General features: G+C 47.2%; 1 protein-coding gene across 2 annotated transcripts in view; it reads right to left on the reverse strand.

Moving 5' to 3' along the window:
- The window catches only part of SPTBN1 (spectrin beta, non-erythrocytic 1), a 298,238-nt gene that overhangs the window by 79,541 nt on the left and 191,579 nt on the right, over positions 1–27,118 (reverse strand). For both annotated transcript variants that reach the window (XM_075339341.1, XM_075339342.1), the window contains 9 exons: positions 25,270–25,572; positions 25,038–25,191; positions 21,927–22,797; positions 21,710–21,847; positions 20,874–21,630; positions 12,108–12,310; positions 10,944–11,034; positions 9,841–9,987; positions 7,019–7,282 (listed from right to left, as the gene is read on the reverse strand). In XM_075339341.1, the coding sequence (XP_075195456.1) occupies positions 7,019–7,282; positions 9,841–9,987; positions 10,944–11,034; positions 12,108–12,310; positions 20,874–21,630; positions 21,710–21,847; positions 21,927–22,797; positions 25,038–25,191; positions 25,270–25,572 (2,928 nt within the window). The remainder of the gene's footprint in view (positions 1–7,018; positions 7,283–9,840; positions 9,988–10,943; positions 11,035–12,107; positions 12,311–20,873; positions 21,631–21,709; positions 21,848–21,926; positions 22,798–25,037; positions 25,192–25,269; positions 25,573–27,118) is intronic.

Here is a 27,118-nt window from a genome sequence, read left to right on the forward strand (position 1 = left end):
GCCGCAGTCCCAGCGGCCGGCGCGACCAATTCCCATAAGTGAGCCTGCTTCAGCAAAGCTGAATGAGGCCATGGCACAGGCGCCGCAGCGCTGATGTCCCCCGGCGCACTACAACACCCAGCATGCTGCGGTGTGAGCGCCAAATGCACGGGGACACAGAGTACCTTGAGGAAGCAGGGCCATGTCCCTGATGTACTCCGCTCCATCCAGCATCTTCTCCGGGGGCTGTAGATGGAGCACGGTCTCAGTGCCTGGAGACCGGTAAATCCCACTTCACCCAGAGCCCTGTAAAAAGGGATGGGGAAGGAATCAGCATGTGGGCTCCTGCCGCCGTACCCGCAATGGGTACCTCAACCTTACAAACACCTCCGACATACAGTGGGGTGAGAAGGGAGCATGCTGGGGACACTATATGTGTCCTCTTTTCTTCCATCCGACATAGTCAGCAGCTGCTGCTGACTAAAAAGTGGAGCTATGCGTGGATGTGTTGCCTCCTTCGCACAAAGCACAAAACTGGTGAGCCAGTGATCCCACTGGGGGTGTATAGCCAGAAGGGGAGGGGCCTTACACTTTTAAGTGTAATACTTTGTGTGGCCTCCAGAGGCAATAGCTATACACCCAATTGTCTGGGTCTCCCAATGGAGCGACAAAGAAAATACAGATAGCGCTGAGACTTGTCCCTAAAGGGAACTGAGCGACAACCCTTTTTCCAACCTAGATTGCAGGAAGGAAGGAAACATAGACGATGCAACCGGCCAGGGAGAAACACCCTGCGCCGAGCACCGAGATAAGAATATCTTCCACGTCCTGTGGTCAATCTTGGCGGACGTTGGTATGCTAGCCTGTCTCATGGTGGCAACCACGTCCTGAGGTAATCCTGACGACACTAGGTTCCAGGACTCAATGCCACACCATCAGGTTGAGGGCCGTAGAATTCAAATGGAAGAATGGCCCTTGAGACAGCCAGTCTGATTGGTCTGGTAGTGCCCCCGGTTAGCCTACCGTGAGGCACCACAGAACCGGGAACCACAACATCCTCGGCCAATCTGTAGCGACGAGGATGGCGCGGCCGCAGTCGGTCTTGATCTAGCGCAGCACTCTGGGCAACAATGCCAGAGGTGGCACATAAGGTAGCTGGAACTGCGACCAATGCTGAACTAAGGCGTCTGCCGCCAGAGCTCGATGATTGTGAAACCGTGCCATGAAGCTGGCACATTGTTGTTGTGCCGTGACGCCATTAGATCGACGTCCGGCCTCTGTCAGCGGCGCCAGATCTCCTGAAACCCGTCCGGGTGAAGAGACCATACCCTTTCGGCCACACCCCGGCGACTTAGGAAGTCAGCTTCCTAGTTTTCCACGCCTGGGATGTGAACTGTGGATATGGTGGATGCCGTGTCTTCCACCCACATCAGAACCTGCCGGACTTCCTGGAAGGCTTGCCGGTTGCGCGTTCTTCCTTGGTGGTTGATGTATGCCACCGCTGTGGAGTTGTCCGACTGAAGTCGGATTTGCTTGCTGTCCAGCTGCTGTTGGAAGGTTTGTAGGGCAAGATACACTGCTCTGTGTTCAAGAACATTGATCTGAAGGGTGGACTCTTGCTGAGTCCACGTACCCTGAGCGCTGTGGTGGAGAAAAACTGCTCCCCACCCTGATAGACTCGCGTCTGTCGTAACTATCGCCCAGGATGGGGATAGGAAGGACCTTCTTTTTGACCATGAGGTGGGAAGAAGCCACCACCGTAGAGATTCCTTGGCCGCCTGAGAAAGAAAGACGACTCTGTTGAGGGAGGTCGACTCCCCGTCCCATTGGCGGAGAATGTCACATTGTAGTGAACGCAGATGAAACTGCGCGAAAAGAACTGCCTCCATTGCTACCATCTTACGTAGGAAGTGCATGAGGCGTCTCAATGTGTGCGACTGGTTCTTAAAGAAGAGATTGCAGCCCGTAGTGAATGCTGTTTGTCTAGCGGAAGCTTCACTATCGCTGAGAGAGTATGAAACTCCATGCCTAGATATGTTAGCGATAGGGTCGGGGTCGGATCTGACTTCAAAAAGTTGATGATCCACCCAAAACTCTAGAGAGTCTCCAGCGCAACGTTCGGGCAGTGTCGGCATGTTTCCTAAGAGAGTGCCTTGACAAGTAGATCGTCTAAATATGGGATCACAGAGTGACCCTGAGAGTGCAGGACTGTGACTACTGCTGCCCTGACCTTGGCGAAGACCAGTGGGACTGTCGCTAGCCGGAAGGTAGAGCTACGAACAGAAGGTGTTCGTCTGCTATAACGAAGCGTAGAAACGCTAGTGCTCTGGATCAATCGGCACGTGTGGATAAGCATCCTTGATGCCTAATGATGCTAGGAAATCTCCTTGGGACATTGAGGCGATGACATGGCGGAGGGATTCCATCCGGAACCGCCTGGTGTCCACGAGCTTGCTGAGCAGTTTTAGATCCAGAACGGGACGGAACGGCCCGTTCTTATAGGCACCGCAAATAATTTGGGGTAAAAACCGTGACCTTGTTCCTGAAGAGGAACGGGGGTCATCACTCTTTCTGCCTATAGAGTGCACCCTGTTTGCAGAAGAGCAGCGGCTCGGCCGGGAGGTGGAGAAGTTCTGAAGAATCGAGTTGGAGGACGAGAAGTGAGCTCTATCCTGTACCCGTGAGACAGAATGTCTCACACCCAACGGTCATTGACCTATGGCAGCTAAATATCGCCAAGGAGGGTGAGCCTGCTACCGACCGAGGATGCGGAGAGAGGAGGCCGCAAGTCATGAGGAAGCCGCCTTGGAAGCGGGTTTTCAGACTGTCTCTTTTTTGGGCGTGACTGAGCCCGCCAAGAATCTGAGCTCCTCTGATCCTTTTGAGTCCACATTGGACGAGGAAAAATGGGACCTGCCCGAGCCTCGAAAAGACCGAAACCACGACAGCCTCCTGCTCTGTTGGGGTTTGTTGTGTCCGGGCTGAGGAAAGGATGAATCCTTACCCCTGGACTGTTTAATGGTTACATCCAAACGCTCACCAAACAGTCGGTCAGCAGAAAAAGGCAACTGGTTAAGCAACCTTTTTTGGAAGCAGAATCTGCCTTCCATTCACTTAACGAGCAGACCAGGCTCTGCTTAAAAACACGGAGCAGCGTAGGCTACTGCCGTACGGTTCGCAGAGTCTAGGGCAACCTGAATCGCGTAAGAAACAAATGCAGACATTTGAGAGGTTAAGGATGCCACCTGCGGCACAGATGTACGTGTAACCGTGTCAATCTGTGTAAGACAAGCTGAAATAGCTTGGAGTGCCCCAAGGGTGAGAATGCTGGGGCCAACGGTGCGCCGACAGTCTCATAGATGGATATAGACCAGAGATCCATCTGTCTGTCAGTGGCATCTTTAAGTGCAGCTCCATCTCCCACTGCAACTATGGATCTAGCTACAAGCCTGGAGATTGGAGGATGCCGCTTGGGACACTGGGTCCAGTCCTTGACCACGTCAGGGGGCAGGGATAACGTGTATCCTAAGCCGTTTGGAGAAGCGCATATCTGGATAAGTGTGGTGTTCCTGGACTGCCTCTCTGAAGGCAGAGTGGTCCAGAAAAATACGTGAAGCTGACTCCTCCACTGGAGGAGCTGGGTGAGAAATAACCAACATTCTATTGATGGACGCTATAAGATTATTCACTATGGCGTCACCATTAGGTGTATCCAGATTGAGAGCGGTCTCAGGATCAGAATCCTGAGCCGCTACTTCCGCCTCATTACACAGAGAGTCCTTCTGCTAGGACCCTGATGAAACCGAGGGCCGCTCATAGTGAGCCCGCTTAGGCTGTCTGGGACTGACGTCTGTGCAGAGCCGTGACTCTGTGATGCGTGTGACATTCCCGGAGCTGTTAGTTGTTCACACTGAGGGGGGCCATGGATCAATGATTCAACAGTGCCCATGTTGTGAGAGACATGTCCGGACTGCTAGGATTCTAGTATCATAGCCATAGTCTCAGAAAAACTGTCAGTAAATACTGCAGACACCGTCCTCATCCTCTGGCCATTAGCAGAGACTCCGGCTGAGTTAGACATAATGGGGGTCTATGTAACCTGCCGGCCGTATAGCCGTACATGCTGTACCGGCTGCATAGAAAAACATGTGGTTCTGCACCTTTGTTTTACACAGAGAATATGCTGATAACTCCTCCGCACAATCCAGGAGGGTATATACAACGTGCGACCAAACAGTGCAATGTATATAGTACAAGCATATCTATAAGTGCACTTCTGCACTAGTGGGGTTAGCACCACAGGTGCTGCTTAACGCCTGTAGCAGCGATTGTGTGACTATCAGAATGCCAGGGTCTTCCACACTTGTCTCTGTATCGTACAGAAACTGATACTAATGGCTGCCGGCGTCCTTGAGGAGAAGGAAGCCGTGGGCGTGCCTGAGAAAGTGCGGGAATTCGGTTTCACAGTGCACACAGTGAGAGGGGTGGAGTATGCAAAACATACTCCAGCTCTCAGCGCTGCTGTGCTATGCAGCGTCACGCCCCTACCCTGACTGTCAGGCCTGTGGGCGGTAACGAAGGGAGACTAGGCCCAGAAGCCGGGGACTCGAGTTAATAAGCGCGGCCGGCATATCAGTGCTGGCCGGCGCGGAAGTCCCCGGCGCACCACAAATCCCAGCGGCGCCTTAAATAAAAGTGGCAGCGGCGGTTAGCGCAGTAGTCACCCAATACACTAACACACCCAGCAACGCTGTGGTGTGCGATGGCACTAGTGCGGACAGCGCCGCTGTCCCTGGCGCACTAACACACCCAGCAGTGCTGCCGTGTGTCTGCGCGGTCCCCACAGGGACACAGAGTACCTCCATGTAGCAGGGCCATGTCCCTGAAGATACTCCGCTCCATGTCCAGCAGATACCAGGGGCTGTGGATGGAGCACGGTCTCAGTGCCTGGAGACCGATAGAATCCCACTTCACCCAGAGCCCTGTAAAAAGGGATGGGGAAGGAAGCAGCATGTGGGCTCCAGCCTCCGTACCCGCAATGGGTACCTCAACCTTAACAAACACCTCCGACATGAAGTGGGGTGAGAAGGGAGCATGCTGGGAGCCCTGTATGGGCCCTCTTTTCTTCCATCCGACATAGTCAGCAGCTGCTGCTGACTAAACAGTGGAGCTATGCGTGGATGTGTTGCCTCCTTCGCACAAAGCACAAAACTGGTGAGCCAGTGATCCCACTGGGGGTGTATAGCCAGAAGGGGAGGGGCCTTACACTTTTAAGTGTAATACTTTGTGTGGCCTCCGGAGGCAATAGCTATACACCCAATTGTCTGGGTCTCCCAATTAGGAGCGAAAAAGAAATTAAAAAATAAAAAAAATATCCAGTTTGGCCAAAAGCAGGTAAAAAAGGTGGGGGGCTGTTTGTCTTTGTTCCTCTCTGCAGGGGGCTTCCCCAATACCATCTTCTCAGACCGGGCTTCTGGAACCTTCTGCATACTTTGAGTTACATGTAACAAATATTTAAGTGGGTAGGATGTGATCATCTGTAATAAACCAGGTGGCTGATCCCAGGGAGGTGAAGTGTGAGCCACATGCTTAGTGTCTTGGTGCTGTAACATATAGGGGTGAGGATCTGTTGCTGCAGCCAGGTCCTGGTGCACATGAATGCACTATAGATTTTGCAGCTGGGTACATGTGCTACGGTCGTGATATTTATCTGGATTTGAGGAACTTTCCTAATATCTGTTGTTGCCAGCTAGAGCTATATACACGCGCTAAGGTCATAATAACCCATAATAACCGTCATCTGGAGGAGCATAAGGACTATATTTGCTGCAAAACAGTGTATGGAAAAAATAAAAATTGTAGCATCAGTAACCTGCCCAGGTGATTAATACAACCCAAACCTCAGATCTTCATAGGGACAAAGACCCCGATTTTATTGCTTAATTAAGTGGGTGAAGCGGTTATGACAGACTCAACAGGTTGAATTAGATGGACCTAGGTCTTTTTTCAACCTATGTAACTGTCTTCTCTGCTGCAGATCTTGTATCACACAGGTACAAGAGAAGTCCGGGTTTATGCCGCGCTAAAAACCACTGATGCGTGTAAATTAAAAGATTTCCTTTTTATTTGACAGTTCCTACGCGTTTCAGAGACATCCGTCTCCTTCCTCAGGAAAAGAAATCATTAATCTGCTGCAGATCTAGCAGAGCTCAGATGTTGAGATGTCTATAAGCCGCCTACACCACAGCTTTCTATGTACATTGTGTAGTGACAGAAAGCACCTGCTGATAACACACAGATTATATTGAAACCCAAAAAGTGACATCCCTATAATCAGGGTCTATATTGCAGATTAAAAAACAAAAACCTGCTGACTGACTGATCTCGTACACCTGATGAGACTAGTGGTCTTACTTTGAAAATTCATGCTGGAATAGATGCGTTTCGACATTGGTATCCATGACCAAGACTCTACAAATGTCAAAACGTGTTCGATCTGTTCCCTGAGGGGTCTGTTTGGTGCCAGTGTCGCTATGGAATTATTTTAATGGTTTAAATAAAAGCAAGAAGATTTTATCCCTGCATTTTCTGCTAGACTTTCCCCTTTTCCTTCGGAGTTGTGCAGCCCTGGCCGGGGCTTTCTCCGTGTGGACCTGGTAATTCCATTCCATATCATCCCCAACGGTGAGATGGCTTGTTTTCTATTTTATCAAGTTTTAATCATGTCTTATAATGAATGATTTGCTTTTAGTCGTACCTGGAATGTACCAAATGCTGGAGAAATACAAGTATTCATTTACTGTTGATGTTTCCCCGGCATTTCAGTCCGTGGATCAACTCTAGATGCACCAATGTGGCTCAATGGTGATATGCTGAGATCTACAGTTTTAATTTTTTAAAAAAAATCACATTTACTGTGAGATCACAGAGTATAAGGATTTCTATATGAGAAAGGCCTAGCGAAGCCATCACACATACATGTCAAAATCAGCATCCGAGGTTCACTGCTGGACATACATTTTCTCTTTACTGAACTCACCTGCTGCTTTTTCAGGAGGATATTGACACTGGTGAGATCCTTTCCGTAGTCGTCAGACTGAATCTGGCTCTCTAGGCCGTGAAGCCACTTGTCCAAATCCGCACAGCTCTGAGTAAAAAGTTCAGCTTTGTTGGCATCAAAAAGTCTCTGGGCCTTTGTCTGTGTGGTGGACTCAAGCTCTTGCCACATCTTAGTCAGGCCTGTCATCTTCTCCCGCACTACGGCTTCACTTTCTGGCTTCTCTGCAATCAGTTGCTTCCCTTCCTAAGAAACGGTAAGAAATTCAGAGAAAACAGTTTAGTGGAAACCTCTGATATCTAAAAGTATAGAGTGGAGGATGAGGTGTGGAAAGCTGTGAACCTTCCCCATGGCCATCAACATGTACAGACGCTTACCAAGAATATACATGCTGCAGAGATATACAAATTCAGATATGGCCTTAAATGTACTTCACTTTTCCCTATAGAATACCAATCACTATGGAACTATAAAAATATTAAGATTTCTAAAAACATTGTTCTCATTTCATCAAGACTGACATTTTCCATGCCAGTCCTAACCCAGAGTGCACTGGAGTAATATAGTAATACACAAAATATGGAATTTTAATGTCATTAGTGGTCACCTCTAACAAAGTGGGCAGAGCTGGGACGTGGTGACCATCGCTCATCAAATTCAGGATGATCAGTGTCATTCACTATGCCAGAAATCTTATTCCAGCATGAACTGGAGTAGGATTGCTGGTGTCTCATACATAGAGTTGTACACCACTCATTCAACGCCTCTGATTCATGCCGAGATGTATGCGTGGGTCTTCATGAATCAGGAGTATTTGACTCCAGCCCATCTTCTCATCGAGACCAAGGTCAACAATGCCACTGTTGATGTTTCAGGCCAATAGGGTTTCCAATAAGAGGTGGAGTGAGCACTCATATGCCACAGGCAATGCAGTCAGACAACATGCCTCAGTATTCCATCAAATAAGTGGTTAATTGGGTTTACACTACTCTGATACTGATTATGTATCATTAGGACAGACCTATACGTACACAGTGCGGCAGAGCACTGCGAATAATGAATACACAAACTCTAATATTGCTATAAATGTAAAAAAAATGCTATGTACCTTACATTTGTATCAAAGAGCACAACAGCCATCCAACCATATGAAGATGTATGGTGGGACCCTAAACACTATTGTCCTACCTATACATTAATTCAATACCAACACTAATACATATAGATGGGGTGGGTGTCCCAACCAGGGCTCAGCACTAGCGATGAGCGAATAGTACCCATTAGTGTTCGGATTACCGAATACCAAATACTATTCATCATGACAAGAAAAATGCTCGGGTTCCCCAGTGACTTGCATTAGGTTCATTATTTATGACAAATACCGGAATAGTACTTTGGGATTCGTTATGAACATTCCGAACACCTAGTTACTATTTGTCCATCGCTACTCAGCACCCTTATCCACCATTCTTTCCCACACAAGGTTTTAATTTCAAGCTATGCCTGGTTCACTTTTCACTATCCGTTCCGATGAGGCTGGTTTTGGAACATGGAGAGGTAGGGCAATTAGTCATTAAGGACCTTCCTTATTAAAAAGTACACCTTGACGTGGTTGGATGGCTTTTGATCAAAAAACGCCAAGTAGTGTATTTTTCGTTTTACAAGATGCAACGGATTATAAGACGCAACCCAAATTTAGAGGCGGAAAATAGTAAAAAATAATTTTTAATGAGGGTCGGTCTTAAAATCCTAGTGCGTCTTCTAATATCTCACCAGGTGGAAGCAGCTCAGGAGGGACACAGGAGGCAGGGTCGGCGACGCTGTGGGCTTGGAGGCGGGGGCGTCACGACTCAGGAGGTCAGTGGATAGAGTGTTGGCGATACTGTGGGTTCGGGGGAGTCATGGCGGCAGGCGCCTTTGTTTGCTGGCAGACTATGGGCTTCATTGAATCGCCTGTGGTTGATGAGACTGACTTCAAGAAAATGGCTGCAGAGGCAGCTCGTGCGCAGATAGGACTCCACAGCCATTTTCTTGAAGTCCATCAGGTCAATATGCGCACGTGCTGCCTCCGCGGCCATTTTCTTGAAGTCCATCATGTCAACCATAGGTGATTCAATAGAGCCCACAGCCCGCTGTCAGATCAATGGCAGCCGCCGCATCGCCGACCCTCTGTCCTGTGACCCTCCTGAGAAGCTCCACTGCAGTGACATCCCCTCAGAGCCCTCAGTATAGCCGTCCATACCTCCTGCGACCCCCGCTCCACCACTGCAGCGTCCGTAAGCCATGCCCGGATTATAGGACGCACCCCAATTTTACATCCAGTTTTTGGGGGGGGGGGGGAAATAGTCTTATCCGGAAAATATGGTACCTTAGGTTTTTAACATTTATAGCAACATTTGAGTTCTTTCATTTATTAAATCGCAGTGTGCTGTGACACAATGTATGTATATGTCTGTATTTTGGCCACATAGCGGATTTATGCACCTGTACATTTATTCAATATTAAAAAGGTGTGCAAGACCCTATATTGTATCCTTGACAGGTCATAAGTATCAGATTAATTAAACTAGAGCTGTGCTGGTCCGATCCAAACGCTGTTTTCATCCGGCAGCCACAGCTGATCAGTGGGGGTTTCAAATCTCAAAATCTGATCTTCGATACCAAAATAATGGACACCTCCTTTAACGGATCTGGGGTGAGGTAATTTACGGGGCTTTCATACAGCTGTAAGCATCTGTGAAGGACGACTAATACTCCTATCAGCTGCCCCTTGTTTAGCTTGCGCAGCTTTTGACGAGTATTACCTTTTCTATTTTGTCCAGCCATTCTTTGTTGGAGGCCAGTTCTGCCATAAACGCTTGGTGCTTCAGCCATTTACTATGTAAGTTTCTGGCCTCGTCGTATGACATATCTCGAGCAGTGAGCATTTTCTCATTAATCCACAAGGACAGCTGAAAGACAGGGAAATGTGATTTTTCATAAAACACACGCAATGCTTTGAACAAACGCCCAATCTACTCCCGGCACATCTGGAACGTATCTAAAGTGCAAATAAACGAAAACATATGGAATTCTTCTGATATGATCGAAGACTAATCTAGGATCCAATAGATGACACCATCATCCCTTTCTGGAGAGACGCCCGTCTCTCCGAGGAGCTGCTGATATCATCTTCATGCTACATTTTATCTCTGGGTTAACAATATAAAAAGTAATATAAAGAATAAAAAGTTATGAAAAATAAATGCAAGGACTTGGCTCCAAGTTATCCGAACCGCTGAGAATTGGAGGACTCTGGCTTTACCTCCCCTTTCCAGAATTCTACAGCAGAGCTCATAAATAAATACAGAGCTTCTCGCAGACGCCATACATCATTAATGCACAGATATCATGGGATACCAGAGAAGGAAACCATGCGATCAGAGACGGCACCCAACCATGTCAGCAGCTTAATGAAAAGTTAGTCAACCACAAGGGTGCACGTTTTATAATATACTGTACATAAAAACATTAAAATCTACGAATGTGAAACTGCGCAGATCGTCACAACCACTTCTCCTGCAATGTCAGTTTTACTACATTATATACCTCATAATATATCAATTCTAGAGAATATTTTCTAAATCTGCATTTTTCTGCCCCCTTCATTCCTTCTACAAATATAAAATTGACAACTGGGCGTTAATGTTGCCATTTTTAGAGGGGTGTGTCCCTGTATAGTTTGGCAGTATGAGATCTGATTGGTCAGTAAGGCTGTGTAAAGACACGCCCACAATTGACACACCCAGGAGGAACCGCACAACAACATTATAAGAAAAGAATCACTATTCCATAGACATGGGTAACGCAAGTTTTTATACAAATATGTCCTACGATCCATTTTTAGTTAATAGAGGATAGGAGGTACCTCTTGGCAATCTTGTAGAAACTTCTGCATCTCTCTGTTGTCTTTCAGACGTGTCAAGAGGTCGTTTGCAGCTTCTCTATTTCTCTTATGTCTTAATGGAAAAAAAAAAAAGCTGTATTAACATACAAATGTCTAGGACTGCTGCTAATCTTAAAGGAAATCTGTTATGTTGAAAATGAAATTTGATCTGCAGGCAAAAGGAGCTGATCAGATAGTTGTATACATTTTTGTATGAAACGTTTCTGTTAAAATTGCATATTATTCAATGATATCCTTAATGTTTGTATGTATACGAGTCCAGTGGGCGATCCTATTACATGATTGACAGTCTCCCTATATGATCGTGCCTGCAGAGATCGCTGTCAATCACTAGTTAGACCACCCAGTGGATTCGTATACACACAATCACCAGGTGTATCAATAAGTAGATTAGTTAGACCTCGGCTTCACAAGCATATGGCTTCCGATGCGGGAGCAAAGGAAGTGATATGCTAATGACCCTTGGCTCAGGCTGTGCTGTGTCAGCCGAGAGTCATGCGACTGTGATCTGATCTTGCAATCAGATCACTGGTATGGGGAGAAGGGAGGGAGCACTTCTTTTCTGCTGCCTCTCTCTGCATATATCACACTGCACTTGGATGACATCAGAGTGCAGTGCGATGTTTCACTTGCACCCAAAGACTTGTATGGGCGAGTGTGAGCCGAGACTCGCTACCAAACACAGCATGCTGGGATTCTTTTCTCATGCAGATATTGGATGAGAATAGAATCACAGATGGACACTGCCCCATAGTTATACATCGGTGCAAGTACAGTCCGATAGTTTTTTTCGGATTACACTCTGTGTAAAACAAAAGTGGAGCCGAGGCCTTATACTGCATCTTTTCCAATAGACCTATATATCATTCTCTCAGGTTCTCAACCTTATACCCTGCTATCCACAGATTAGACAACATGTACAATGTTACAGGTTCCCACTAATATGCAATTTCTATGATGGTTAAATCCTTCAATAGAACAGGAATTGTCCTTTGTTGTGATTAGGTTTCTAAAAAAAAAACAAAATTAAAATGCTAACAATGCGAACTAAAGATGGAGTCGGAGATTTTCTCAAAGTAATGGCGCGTTCTTTATTAGCAAAAAGAAACTGGAGTTCGTTCATACCTGCTGTCAATCGAATCAACTTTTTCTTCGATCCTATCCGAGTTTATGTTTCCGTCATTGACCAGTCTCCTTCCAGTCTCTACAACTGCATTGATTTTCTCCTCGCTGGCATCCATAGTGGTCATGAAGTCTTCTTGTTTCTTGATGGCAGCTTCAGCAGCTTCCAAATTGTTTGGCATCTCAGTGTGGGCCAAGACATATTCCTTTGATGGAAAGATCATACACAGACTAAAGTTATCCTAGACTTTTCTAAGCCCTTGTTCTGGTCTTAAATAATTGCTTTTCTTTGTGGGTTAATATTTTGCTTATACATTTATATAAATCAGAAGAAATAAAAAACTTAAACAGTCAGAAGTGAAATGCGTTGTGTGGATATAAATTAATAAGAACTAATCCATGTATAACAGACATGACCCCGCTAAAGTTACAAGAAGGGGTTGTACGAGATTAGAAAACCATATTCCGTATTTTTCGCTTTATAAGACGCACTTTTGTTCCCCCAAATTTCGGGGGAAAGTAGGGGGTGCGTCTTATAAACCGAATATACAGAGTTTATACTGCAGGGTCCAGGGGAGGTGGGGGCCGCTCTGGAGCGGTGCTGGGGGGGCTGGTGAAGCTGCGGGAGGGAGCCTTTGATCTCCTGCTCCCGGTCATATAATATGCACACATGGGGACATGTTGCATCACTGGGGGACGTGTGCCAGCACAAGGGGGCTATATTCAATATAAGGTGGCCATATCCAGATTAAGGGGGCTAATTTTAGGATGGGGGGGCTATGAGGGACATATACTCTATATGAGTTGTTAGACGGACACTGGCATTATAAGACTGACCCCATTTATTAAAAAAAAATTCTCTATTCCTTTACCAAATTTGGGGGTGCGTCTTATAATCCGGAGCGTCTTATAAAGCGAAAAATATGGTATGTTTTCTATCAAAAACAGCACCCCGCAGTATAATCAGTTGAATGAAGCCAACCTTCATCTGCCCAATTACTCATAAACCCTTAAAATAGTAAACGACATCTTAAATAACAAAAAAGCAAAACAAAACTTGTAATACCCACAATGACAGAAAGGACCATTTTGTAGCAGCAAAAAAAAAAATCAAGTCTTTATGATGTTGATAGACCTAGGGTGCTATGTGGCTTGGCCACAAATTCACATTCCCCCCCCCCCCCCCCCCCCAAATGTGGTTTTTAGAAATGAAGCGTTGTATAAGAATGTGTTTGCTATGTAGAAAAAAAAAAAAAGGTTTGGGACAGTGTAAGCCAGTTGAAAAGAAGGGAATTTTGTTTACTTACCGTAAATTCCTTTTCTTCTAGCTCCAATTGGGAGACCCAGACAATTGGGTGTATAGCTATGCCTCCGGAGGCCACACAAAGTATTACACTAAAAGTGTAAAGCCCCTCCCCTTCAGCCTATACACCCCCCGTGCTGCCACGGGCTCATCAGTTTTGGTGCAAAAGCCCGAAGGAGGAAAAAAAAATTATAAACTGGTTTAAAGTAAATTCAATCCGAAGGAATATCGGAGAACTGAAACCATTTAACATGAACAACATGTGTATACAAAAACAGGGGCGGGTGCTGGGTCTCCCAATTGGAGCTAGAAGAAAAGGAATTTACGGTAAGTAAACAAAATTCCCTTCTTTGTCTCTCCTTATTGGGAGACCCAGACAATTGGGACGTCCAAAAGCAGTCCCTGGGTGGGTAAATAATACCTCATAATAGAGCCGTAACAGCTCCGTCCTACAGGTGGGCAACTGCCGCCTGAAGGACTCGCCTACCTAGGCTGGCATCTGCCGAAGCATAGGTATGCACCTGATAGTGTTTCGTGAAAGTGTGCAGGCTCGACCAGGTAGCTGCCTGACACACCTGCTGAGCCGTAGCCTGGTGTCGCAAGGCCCAGGACGCTCCCACGGCTCTGGTAGAATGGGCCTTCAGTCCTGAGGGAACCGGAAGCCCCGAGGAACGGTAAGCTTCGAGAATTGGTTCCTTGATCCACCAAGCCAGGGTTGACTTGGAAGCTTGTGTCCCTTTACGCTGGCCAGCGACAAGGACAAAGAGTGCATCCGAGCGGCGCAGGGGCGCCGTACGAGAAATGTAGAGTCTGAGTGCTCTCACCAGATCTAACAAGTGCAAATCCTTTTCACATTGGTGAACTGGATGAGGACAAAACGAGGGTCTTGGCGGACGTTGGTTTCCTAGCCTGTCTCATAGTGGCAATGACCTCTTGAGATAATCCTGAAGACGCTAGGATCCAGGACTCAATGGCCACACAGTCAGGTTGAGGGCCGCAGAATTCAGATGGAAAAACGGCCCTTCAGACAGCAAATCTGGTCTGTCTGGCAGTGCCCACGGTTGGCCGACCGTGAGATGCCACAGATCCGGGTACCACGACCTCCTCGGCCAGTCTGGAGCGACGAGGATGACGCGGCGGCAGTCGGCCCTGATCTTGCGTAACACTCTGGGCAACAGTGCCAGAGGAGGAAACTCATAAGGAAGCCGAAACTGCGACCAATCCTGAACTAAGGCGTCTGCCGCCAGAGCTCTGTGATCTTGAGATCGAGCCATGAATGTTGGGACCTTGTTGTTGTGCCGTGACGCCATTAGGTCGACGTCCGGCAACCCCCAGCGGCAACAGATCTCCTGAAACACGTCCGGGTGAAGGGACCATTCCCCTGCGTCCATGCCCTGGCGACTGAGAAAGTCTGCTTCCCAGTTTTCTACGCCCGGGATGTGAACTGCGGATATGGTGGATGCTGTGGCTTCCACCCACAGCAGAATCCGCCGGACTTCCTGGAAGGCTTGCCGACTGCGTGTCCCACCTTGGTGGTTGATGTAAGCCACCGCTGTGGAGTTGTCCGACTGAATTCGGATCTGCTTGCCTTCCAGCCACTGCTGGAACGCTTTTAGGGCAAGATACACTGCCCTGATCTCCAGAACATTGATCTGAAGTGAGGACTCTTGCTGAGTCCACGTACCCTGAGCCCTGTGGTGGAGAAAAACTGCTCCCCACCCTGACAGACTCGCGTCCGTCGTGACCACCGCCCAGGATGGGGGTAGGAAGGATTTCCCCTTCGATAATGAGGTGGGAAGAAGCCACCACCGAAGGGAAGCTTTGGTTGCCTGAGAGAGGGAGACGTTCCTGTCTAGGGACGTCGGCATCCTGTCCCACTTGCGTAGGATGTCCCATTGAAGTGGACGCAGGTGAAACTGCGCGAAAGGGACTGCTTCCATTGCTGCCACCATCTTCCCCAGGAAGTGCATGAGGCGCCTCAAGGGGTGTGACCGACCTTGAAGGAGAGATTGCACCCCTGTCTGTAGTGAACGCTGTTTGTCCAGCGGAAGCTTCACTATCGCTGGAAGAGTATGAAACTCCATGCCAAGATATGTCAGCGATTGGACCGGTGTCAGATTTGACTTTGGAAAATTGATGATCCCCCCGAAACTCTGGAGAATCTCCAGAGTAACGTTGAGGCTGTGTTGGCATGCCTCTTGAGAGGGCGCCTTGACCAGCAGATCGTCTAAGTAAGGTATCACTGAGTGACCCTGAGAGTGGAGGACCGCAACTACTGTAGCCATGACCTTGGTGAAAACCCTTGGGGCTGTCGCCAGGCCGAACGGCAGTGCCGCGAACTGAAGGTGTTCGTCTCCTATGGCGAAGCGCAAGAAGCGCTGATGCTCTGGAGCAATTGGTACGTGGAGATAAGCATCCTTGATATCGATCGATGCTAGGAAATCTCCTTGGGACATTGAGGCGATGACGGAGCGGAGGGATTCCTTACGTGTTTGTTGAGCAGTTTTAGGTCCAAAACAGGACGGAAGGACCCGTCCTTCTTTGGAACCACAAACAGGTTGGAGTAGAAACCGTGACCCTGTTGCTGAAGAGGAACCGGGACCACCACTCCTTCTGCCTTCAGAATGCCCACCGCCTGCAGAAGAGCCTCGGCTCGCTCGGGAGGCGGAGATGTTCTGAAGAATCGAGTCGGAGGACGAGAGCTGAACTCTATCCTGTAACCGTGAGACAAAATGTCTCTCACCCAACGGTCTTTTACTTGTGGCAGCCAGGTGTTGCAAAAGCGGGAGAGCCTGCCACCGACCGAGGATGCGGTGTGAGGAGGCCGTAAGTCATGAGGAAGCCGCCTTAGTAGCGGCACCTCCGGCGGTCTTTTTAGGGCGTGATTTAGACCGCCATGCGTTGGAGTTACTCTGATCCTTCCGCAGCCTTTTGGACGAGGAGAATTGGGACCTGCCCGCACTCCGAAAGGACCGAAACCTCGACTGTCCCCTCCTCTGTTGGGGTGTTTTTGGTTTGGCCTGGGGTAAGGATGTTTCCTGTCCCTTGGATTGTTTGATGATTTCATCCAATCTCTCACCAAACAAACGGTCGCCAGAAAATGGCAAACCAGTTAAGCACTTTTTGGAAGCCGAATCTGCCTTCCATTCCCGCAGCCACAAGGCCCTGCGTATTGCCACCGAATTGTCGGCTGCAACCGCCGTACGGCTCGCAGAGTCCAGGACAGCATTAATAGCGTAGGACGCAAATGCCGACGTTTGAGAGGTTATGGACGCCACCTGCGGCGCAGACGTACGTGTGAGTGCGTCAATTTGCGCCTGACCAGCTGAGATAGCTTGGAGTGCCCATACGGCTGCGAATGCTGGAGCAAAAGACGCGCCGATAGCTTCATAGATGGATTTCAACCAGAGCTCCATCTGTCTGTCAGTGGCATCCTTGAGTGAAGCTCCATCTTCCACTGCAACTATGGATCTAGCCGCAAGTCTGGAGATTGGAGGATCCACCTTGGGACACTGAGTCCAGCCCTTGACCACGTCAGGGGGGAAAGGGTAACGTGTATCCTTAAGGCGCTTGGAAAAACGCTTATCTGGACAAGCTCGGTGTTTCTGGACTGCCTCTCTGAAGTCAGAGTGGTCCAGAAACATACTCTTTGTACGCTTGGGAAACCTGAAACGGAATTTCTCCTGCTGAGAGGCTGACTCCTCCACTGGAGGAGCTGAGGGAGAAATATCCAACATTTCATTGATGGACGCAATAAGATCATTCACTATGGCGTCCCCATCAGGAGTATCAAGGTTGAGAGCGGCTTCAGGATCAGAATCCTGATCAGCTACCTCCGCTTCATCATACAGAGAGTCCTCTCGCTGAGACCCTGAACATTGTGATGATGTCGAGGGGATATCATAGCGAGCTCGCTTAATCGGTCTGGGGCTGCGGTCCGTGTCAGAGACCTCACCCTGGGATCCATGAGACACCCCGGGAGGACATTGCTGTTCCAACTGAGGGGGACCAGGGGGCAATGATTCCACAGTGCCCCTGGCTTGAGATGCCGGCCTGGACTGCAAGGCTTCTAATATCTTAGCCATAGTCTCAGAAAGTCTTTCAGTAAAAACTGCAAACTCCGTCCCTGTCACCTGGACAGTGTTAACAGGTGGTTCTCCCTGGGCCACCCTTAGCAGAGGCTCCGGCTGAGAAAGTGCCACAGGGGCCGAGCATTGCACACAATGAGGGTCAGTGGAACCTGCCGGCAGTATAGCCGTACATGCTGCACAGGCAGCATAGTAAGTCTGTGCTTTGGCACCCTTGCTATTTGTGGACGACATGCTGTTGTCTCCTCTGAGCAATACAGGAGGGTATATAGACAAAAATCAACAGTGCACCATACAGTGTAAAGTATAGTCTATAATCATATAATCTATAAGTACACTTCTGCACTAGTGGGGCCAGCACCACAGGTGCTGCTTACCGCCTGCGCAAAGCGGTTGTGTGGGCACCAGAAATCCTGCCTGGGTCTCCCTGAGCTTGTCTCTCCTCTCCAGCGTTAGCAGAGCTGAGAGGAATGGCTGCCGGCGTCCTGAGGAGAGGAGGGAGCCGTGGGCGTGACCCAGAAAAGTGCGGGAACTGGTGCCCCACTGTGCAGAGTGAGGGGGGTGGAGTATGCAAAGCATGCTCCAGCCCTCAGTGCTGCCGTCCTGTACAGCGTCCCGCCCTTCCCCTGATTGGCAGGGCTGGGGGCGGGAAGAAAACGAGACTAGGCCGCAAAAGCCGGGGACTCGAGTTATAAGCGCGGCCGCCGTATAAGCGCGGTCGGCGCGGAAGTCCCCGGCGCATCAACAGTCCCAGCCGCGCCGCAGTGATAACCATGGCAGCGGCGGTCAGCGCGGCAGTCCCCCTACACGAACACACTCAGCGACGCTGAAGTGTGTAATGGCACAAACGCAGTCAGCGCTGCTGTCCCCGGTGCACTAGCACACCCAGCAATGCTGGAGTGTTGCTGTGCGCGGTCCCCACGGGGACACAGAGTACCTCAAAGTAGCAGGGCCATGTCCCTGAACGATACTCGGCTCCTATCCAGCATGGTCCTCAGGAGCTGTGGATGGAGCACGGTCTCCTGTGCCTGGAGACCGAAAGGATCCCACTTCACCCAGAGCCCTAATTGAGGGATGGGGAAGGAAAGCAGCATGTGGGCTCCAGCCTCCGTACCTGCAATGGATACCTCAACCTTAACAACACCGCCGACAAGAGTGGGGTGAGAAGGGAGCATGCTGGGGGCCCTGTTATGGGCCCTCTTTTCTTCCATCCGACATAGTCAGCAGCTGCTGCTGACTAAGCTGTGGAGCTATGCGTGCATGTCTGACCTCCTTCGCACAAAGCATAAAAACTGATGAGCCCGTGGCAGCACGGGGGGTGTATAGGCTGAAGGGGAGGGGCTTTACACTTTTAGTGTAATACTTTGTGTGGCCTACGGAGGCATAGCTATACACCCAATTGTCTGGGTCTCCCAATAAGGAGCGACAAAGAAAAAAGAATGATTGCTTACAGTTGGAGAAACAAAATATTAATTTTGTACTTATGATATCTTTTGAAGGGAACCTGTCAGGGGCAGTATGCACACAGAATCACGAGCAGTTCTGGGTGTATATTGCCAATCCCTGCCTAGCTGTCCCTGTATCTAGTTGCAAACAAAGATCTTTAGAAAAAGTATTCCTAAAAATCCTTAATGACATGCTAATAAGGCCAGTGACTAGTCGCAAGGGCATTAGTTCCTGCGCTCATTCTGCTGTCTTAGCAAGTTAGCACACCCACAGAGGTGTGCCAACATGCTATTCAATGCCCACTATCATCAGCGGTGATGTGTACCTGTGTCCGTTGTCACTGCAGACGCCGGCCAGTGCAAATGATCAGAAGTCACCGCACTTTCGGTCATGCACATGATGAAACCGGATGTATGCGTCCCAGCTTCAGAGAGGTTAGTGCGCATGACCAGAAGTGCGGTGATTTCTGATAATGGGCACTGGTTGTCGTCTGATGCAGTGACTACAGACACAGATACGCGTGTCACCGCTGATGACGCTAGGCAGTGGGCAGTGATTAGCAGGTTCGCACACCCCTGTGGGCGACCTAACATGCTAAAAGGGTGGAATGAGCGCAGGAACTAACGCCCTTCCGGCTAGTCCCTGAGCTCATTATCATATCATAAAGGATCTTTAGAAATACTTTTTCTAAAGATTTATGTATTCTACTAGATGCTGGGACATTTTGGCAGGGATTAGCAATATGCACACAGAACTGCTCGTGGTTCTGGGAATATATCGCACCTGACTAATTCACTTTAATGGCTAACAAAAATTAAATAAATGCTGTTACAGAGGAAGCTTTCGAGACTTCTTAGGTCTCTTCATCAGGCATGGTATAAAAAAAAAAGTATCTGAAAAAGCACAAATATACACACAGAGGCATGGTATAATAAATGTCCTTTTATTATACCAGGCCTCTGATCTTTTTGTGTATATATTTGTGTTTCTTCAGATAATTTGTTATACCATGCCCGATTAAGAGACCTGTGAAGTCTCGAAAGTTGCATTTATTTTTGATAGCCATTAAAAGATATGATAACTACAAAAAAATTGTTTTGTTTCTCTCACTGAGAGAAATCAACATTATGCCATGTAAAAAAATATGTAAATCTGGTCACATTGGTCCAAAATTTGGTTCCAATCAACCGGGGGAATATTAAATACCTTAATGTTGGAAAGCAACCACAAGATCTTAACTGGATGGTGTCTTACCCCAGCTACTAAAGTAGTCCCTGGCTACTCTCCCAATTGGTTTAGAGGCTGTAATTCCACCGGTGACATGTTCCACATATGGTGGTTATGCCCCATAATCCGTAAATTCGAGATTCGAGTATACCACCTTATTCTTGCAGTCACAAACAACCTTAAAAAAATCCCTGGGAGCATTTAGTCAAACATATCCCTGATATTCCCAAACACCTCCAAGTCCTCATCTCTTGTATTTTTCTAGCGGCAAAGCAAACCATCACTTCAATCATCCCAATCTAATCTAGACATATTGGGAGTCAAGAGATGACTCTGATAATACATGATTAATGAAAAGTTATCTTCTTCACTTAGAAAGTCCAAAGATTTGAGACTGTTTGACTCCCCTGGGCAAAGTACGCTAATCATACCCACTTTGCTTAGCCGACATTTCTTAACTTTTCTAACATATCCGGCTCTTTATAAAATACCCAGTAACATTTAGACTTAAATTCTACCCCTCAGGTCTCCTTCCCCTTTCCTTCATTCTTTTCTCCTCCCCAACCCATCATTGGTTTGTCCCTCCTAAAAGCTCTTATATTTGTATGTTCATATTGAGGATTCTGTTATGAACCATACATACAGCGATGGTTTTAACATGCAGCATGTTAAAGTGGTCATTACAAATACAATGACTTAACACACCTGGTTATTAAGGAACGCTTCTGCTTGCTTGGTATCTCTTAAGAAGAGTTGGTAGGCATGGGACTGGCTAAGGAGATTCTGTCTATTCTCCCACATTTTATGAAGCTCGTTCCATCCAGTATCCAGAGCCTGGAGACGCTGACGCAAGAACATGTACTGTGCATCAGTCTGTCCTTGAGTCACCAATTCACCCATGTCTCGCATTTTCTGGTAATCTTCCTCATAGTTGTTAATTTCATTCTTGATGTTTTCATGCTGAGTCAGTAACTTTTCTGCCTCGGCTAAGGTGTTTGGCATGTCTTCTGAGGCAATGACTGTCTGGGCCCTTGATAACCAGGACTGGAAGTCATCTAAGTCACGGAGGAATTGTTGGAGCTTGCTGGCTTCACCAAGAGACTCTTCTCTGTTCTTCAAGGTAGTTTTCATTTCTTCCCAAACGTCATTAATCTCTGCAAGTCTCATCATGATAGCTTGAGCTTGATCTGGGTGCTCAGCTTCCAGTTTCTCAGCTTCCTTCTGGAGATCGGTCAGTTTGGCTTCAATAGCAGCTAAGTCACGTTCCATGCCCGTTAACTTCCTCTGTAGAGCCATAACTCCAGCCAGGTCATTACCCAGCTCCTGAGTAGACTCAATGACTTTGGTCTTCTCCCTGATCCAGGATTTCGTCTCATTGCATTCAAGGTGGTAATTCTGAATACTAAGGGCTGAACTGAGGGAATCTTTTGTTCGATCCACCAGCTCTCTGAACTGGCTCCATCTAATAAAAAAGGAAATTTTAGTGTGAACATGTTCTATAAAAACACAAGCGATTAAAGCTTTTGATGTCTAATACTTACCTGGTATTCAACTTGTCTTGCTGTGCTTTGATTTCCTTCTCACTTGGATGTCCACTATGAATCAATTGACGAGCAATCTGGTTTACAACAGCCACCCGTGAGGCCTGATTGTTCATTTCTGGTTCCAAGCTTTCAAATCTAAAATTATAACCAATAGTTAATATCATATACATCTCATATAAAACAAGTCTGCAAAATCCAAGGAAAATATGGCTACCTGTGCTGAATAACCTCCAGATCTTCCAATTTCTCTGGTATTTGCATATTGTTTAGCCACTGCTCCTTCTCAACGATCCAGAGTTCACAAGCGTCAGCTTCACTAAACATCTTATACAGAGTAAGGGCATCTTGAAGAGCCTGTTTCCGAAGCTTTGATAACTCAGCCAGTTCCTTATATCTCTCCTCTATGCCAGACAACCTGCTCTGTACTTCCGAAGACTGAAACTGTTCCTCCGGTAGGGCGGCTGCTTGCTCATGTAGAGCATCAATGGTTGATCTATAACTTCCAATCTCCTCGGCTACATCTTTGTGTTTCTTTACTAGGGACTGCGTTGAGTATTCATCATGTCCAACATCGTTACTAGACACAATCCTTAAGATATCCAGCATCCATGCATCAATGTCATCAGCATCTGCTTGGAACTGATGGAAACTGGATGTTTCTTCCAGACGTTTCTTGCGAATAGCAGACAATTGCTCAAGGTTTGCCCACTGCTCCTGAATATCCTTTATTCTCTCTCTAATCTTCTCAGACCCAAAGTGCTCCTCAGCAATCATCTCCTCACCTTCTTTGATCGTCTGCAGCAAGTGACCACTCCGTCCACTCATTTCATCTTCAAATGCTTTATGTTTGCAAAGCAAACGAACAACACTGGTCAGGTCCTTCCCATAGTCATCAGAAGACAAGATCTGCTCCTTCTCTCTTATCCATCCCTCCTCTTCTGCCATTTCCCAGAAAAACTTCCAGAGACGCCTTGACTCTTCCAAACGTGCCCGTCTTTCAGCTGCCAGCTGGCACAATTCTTGGTAGCAAAACTCCATGTGAGCCACACGATCCCGGATAACTTGTGGGTCACAGGGCTTGTAGCCTACAAAAAGATCAAACCTCGCATGCTTATTGTGTTTTCTACAATGGAACATATTTAGTGCCATTGACACACTCAAACTATTTTCTTAAAATGTAAGATGGAGACAACATAAACCTATGATCTATTATCCAGCAATTTGTTATACATCCATCTGCAGGGAATATTGTGCTATTCCTATTTACTATGTAACATTACTCTAACGTTACTAGGACTTAAAAAAGGTAAATTATTATGAGCTTCAGATGCATAAATTAAAGTGAAGGTGTCATTTATTCAATTTTTTTGTTTTATTTGATTAGATGATAAATAATGCATTTTTTATATAAAGAAAACCTGCCCAGGGGGCGGCCATACTGGTACATCCCACTTCCTATTTGTGTAGGCCGCTCAGCGAGGTGTGCTCAGTTTACGGAATTGGAAATAATCGGAATCAATTGACAGAAAAAAAAATCTCAGATCGTTGCAGAAAGAGGGATCAGGGAACATGTATACTTAGGCTTCTCATGCAGATGTCCATTTATCATATGCCATCATATCTACAATACAGCAGTTATTAAAGGGAATCTGTCATCAGGTTTTTGCTCCCCCATCTGAGAGCATAATGTAGAGACAGAGACCGTGATTCCAACAATGTGTCACTTACTGAGCTGTTTGCTGTTATTTTGATAAAATCAATGTTTTCTCTGCTGCAGATCTAGCAGTTATACAGAGCTCATTAATATGCTGGACTATATACCTGACAGCACGCCAAGTAGTCCTGTAATTATAATCTACTGCTGAATAAACAGTGATTTTATCAAAATTAGGGTAGAGTCACAATGGTGTATGACTCGCACAAGCGCAATGTGAGAAAATCTTGCATTGCACTCGGCCCCATGTAAGACACTGCTGCAGCTCAGATCTGCGCGTTTTTCCTCAGTTCGATTAGAGCATGCTGTGATTGTCTGCAAGTCTTATCACTCGCACCCATACAAATCTATGGGTGCGAGTAAAACATCTGACTGCACTCGAATGCCATCCAAGTGCAGTGTGATATACGCACAGGCTGACAATGGAGGAGCTGGAGAGATCACTCTCACCCTCTGCTCCGCAGCTGTGATCCGATCGCAATTGCATGACACTCGGCTCATGCTCGCAACAGAGTGGGAGCCGAGCGTCATTAGCATATCGCATCTGATAATCTTGCATCAGATGTCATATGCTATTGTGACTCCAGCCTTAGGGTACCTTCACACTTTAGCGATGCAGCAGCGATCCGACCAGCGATCTGACCTGGTCAGGATCGCTGCTGCATCGCTACATGGTCGCTGGTGAGCTGTCAAACAGGCAGATCTCACCAGCGACCAGTGACCAGCCCCCAGCGACGTGCAAGCGACGCTGCGCTTGCACGGAGCCGGCGTCTGGAAGCTGCGGACACTGGTAACTAAGGTAAACATCGGGTATAGTTACCCGATGTTTACCTTAGTTACCAGCTCACACTGCTTAACTTAGCGTGTGCAGGGAGCAGGAGCCGGCACTGGCAGCGTGAGAGCTGCAGAGGCTGGTAACGAAGGTAAATATCGGGTAACCACCTTGGTTACCCGATGTTTACCTTGGTTACAGCTTACCGCAGGCTGTCAGACGCCGGCTCCTGCTCCCTTCACATTCAGGATTGTTGCTCTCTCGCTGTCACACACAGCGATGTGTGCTTATCAGCGGGAGGGCAACAATAAAAAAAACGAACCAGCACTGTGTGTAACGAGCAGCGATTTCACAGCAGGGGCCAGATTGCTGCTCAGTGTCACACACAGCGAGTTCGCTAATGAGGTCACAAAAAACGTGACTCAGCAGCGACCTCAGTAGCGATCTCGCTGTGTGTGAAGTATCCCTTACACTTAACAGCTCAGTAAGTGACATTGCTGGAATCAGGATCTCTGCCCCTACGTTATGCTGCTCTCAGATTAGCTGGCAAAAACCTGGTGGCAGATTCCCTTTAACATGTACACTCAAATAATGACACGACTCTGATCATCCTGTCCCTGCATATACAGCAAAATAATAAATGAGCTGCAGGAACTGTCATGTTATTGTGACTGATCTAATGGTCAGGGGGAAAACTGCAATGTTTCAAGATATTTTCATGTGGACACCGATCAAACATAAAGTATAATAAATAACTGATCAATTTCTTATACTTTCCCATTAAACAAGTTCCTACAAAGAATATCTCCAGATACGTTAGACGCCTGGACATTCCTTACCTTCTCCACCGGTGGCAAATCTCTGGGCAGATGCGTTGACCCCTCGCACCCGCTCAGCCTGAATAGCAATATCTGCTTCTACAAGTGCATGTTTCTGTAACAAGTCCTCGACCCCCAACAAATGTTTTCCATAATCCTGAGATAATAGTAACACCTGCAAAGAAAAGTCAGCAAATTTAGGCTAAAACCATCGTGCATTGCTAAATAAAAGTACCGAAGAAACATGACCAACCTTCATCTCGTCCATCCAGTCCATAATGTACAGCATCTCCTGGAAAACCTTCTGCAGTCCGAGGTTCATCTCCAGGCGCTGACGTCTTGCACGTAGTAGCTCCAAGAGGTATTCCCAAAGCCGGATGACATTATCTTTACGAGCAGTGATGCGTTTGATGTCGTGATAGTTTTCGGCTTCCAGTTCTCGCGCCACGGCCACCACAGCCTGGACACGCTCTTCATAGGCGGCTATATCGGTCTCGATGGCTTCATGTTTTTTGGTGGCGGCTTCCACAGCAGGTAGATCAAAGCCAAAGTTATCCTGTAACATTAAGAAATAATATATTTATTCCTAAAAGTGAGACATTTATCACTGGTGGAAGTTGGCAGACATATATTTTGAGGTAGATTGTTAAAAATTGAATGATATTGAAATAAGATGTCTACACAAAAAGACTGATCAAACCAAGCACAGACGATCGATGAAAACTTGGCTTGGGCATACCATTCAGTCCACCTCCCACCTACTTCTTATCCACCTATCTCCATCCTTGTCTTCATTGATTGAAAGCTCTGAATTTACAGAATGCAAAGAAAAGCAGAGATAGTCAGAAAATGTGTGGTGGGAAGGTGTATTAAACTGTTCGGCCATGCCAAGGGTGTACCAAGTGCCTGAGCTTGGTTTGGACAGTCATTCTGTGCTGACAGGTTCCCTTTAAATGACGTACTTGAAATCAGCAGTGTAAAGATAGGGAATAATTTAGTAATTATCATTAGTACAATTGAGAGGATAGTTAACTAGAATTACATAACTGAAAACTTGACTGTTCCAATAAGCAACTCTTTTTATTAGATTTTGCCGCATTATTAAAGGGAATTTGTCACCAGGTTTTTGCTGCTTTATCAAAGAGAAGCATAATGTAAGAGAGACCCTGATTTTAACAAAGTATCACTTATTTTACTGGGTGCCATTGACACATTGACACATTCTTAGATTTAGCAGAGCTCAGAAAGCTAACCACATCTACAACACAGCTCTTTGTATACATTGTATATTGACACTGAGCTGCTTACAGTTAGTCTAGCAGTCATGTCATCTATAGTCTGGGCAGTGATAATCTACTGGTGATAAAACATTCATTGTAAGTAAACAGCAGCAAAGAGCCGGCTACGTGCCCAAGCTGCGGAGAATTCGTGGAATTTGCCGCGATTCTTTTCGCGGACATTATGCAGATTTTTCAAAAATCCGCAGTACAGCGAGTTTCCAGCCATTTCTATGACATTTGGGGAATGCTGTACCCATGCTGCGTTTTTTCCGCAGCGGAAATAATGCGGATTTCCCTGCGGAAAAATCTGCAGCATGTCAATTATTTGTGCGGGATCCCATACTTACCTGCCTTGATAGAAGACACTGGAGTCACTTTCTCCGGTACAGAGGAACGCAGTGGAGCCAGGAGCAGGATGTGGGCGGGGCCTGCACTAGCTCTGGTCATGTGACAGCCGGAGATAGTTCAAACCTGCCCACCTTCTCCTGCAAAGTGCACACAGACACGGCCGGAAAGTGAAGTGCTGCGTGATGGAGGTAAGTATGACCTCCCCGATCACTCAGCACTTGTTCTGCATTGAGGATGCAGTGCTGAAGCCATGGTACTGTATCCTCAATGCAGAATGACCGCAGCTTATCTGCAGGACATTCCGCAATAAAACCGCAGCATGGAAACAGACACAGTTGTGCTGCGGTTTTCTGGGAGCTCCTGCGGAATGTCCTGCAGATATATCCGCAGGACACTTTCCCCGTGGGCACAGAGCCTAATAGGTCACAATGTTGAAATCTGTGTGTTAACCCCCTACATTATGCAGATTATATA

The sequence above is a fragment of the Anomaloglossus baeobatrachus genome, chromosome 3 (assembly GCF_048569485.1).
Source record: "Anomaloglossus baeobatrachus isolate aAnoBae1 chromosome 3, aAnoBae1.hap1, whole genome shotgun sequence".
Classification (NCBI taxonomy): domain Eukaryota; kingdom Metazoa; phylum Chordata; class Amphibia; order Anura; family Aromobatidae; genus Anomaloglossus; species Anomaloglossus baeobatrachus.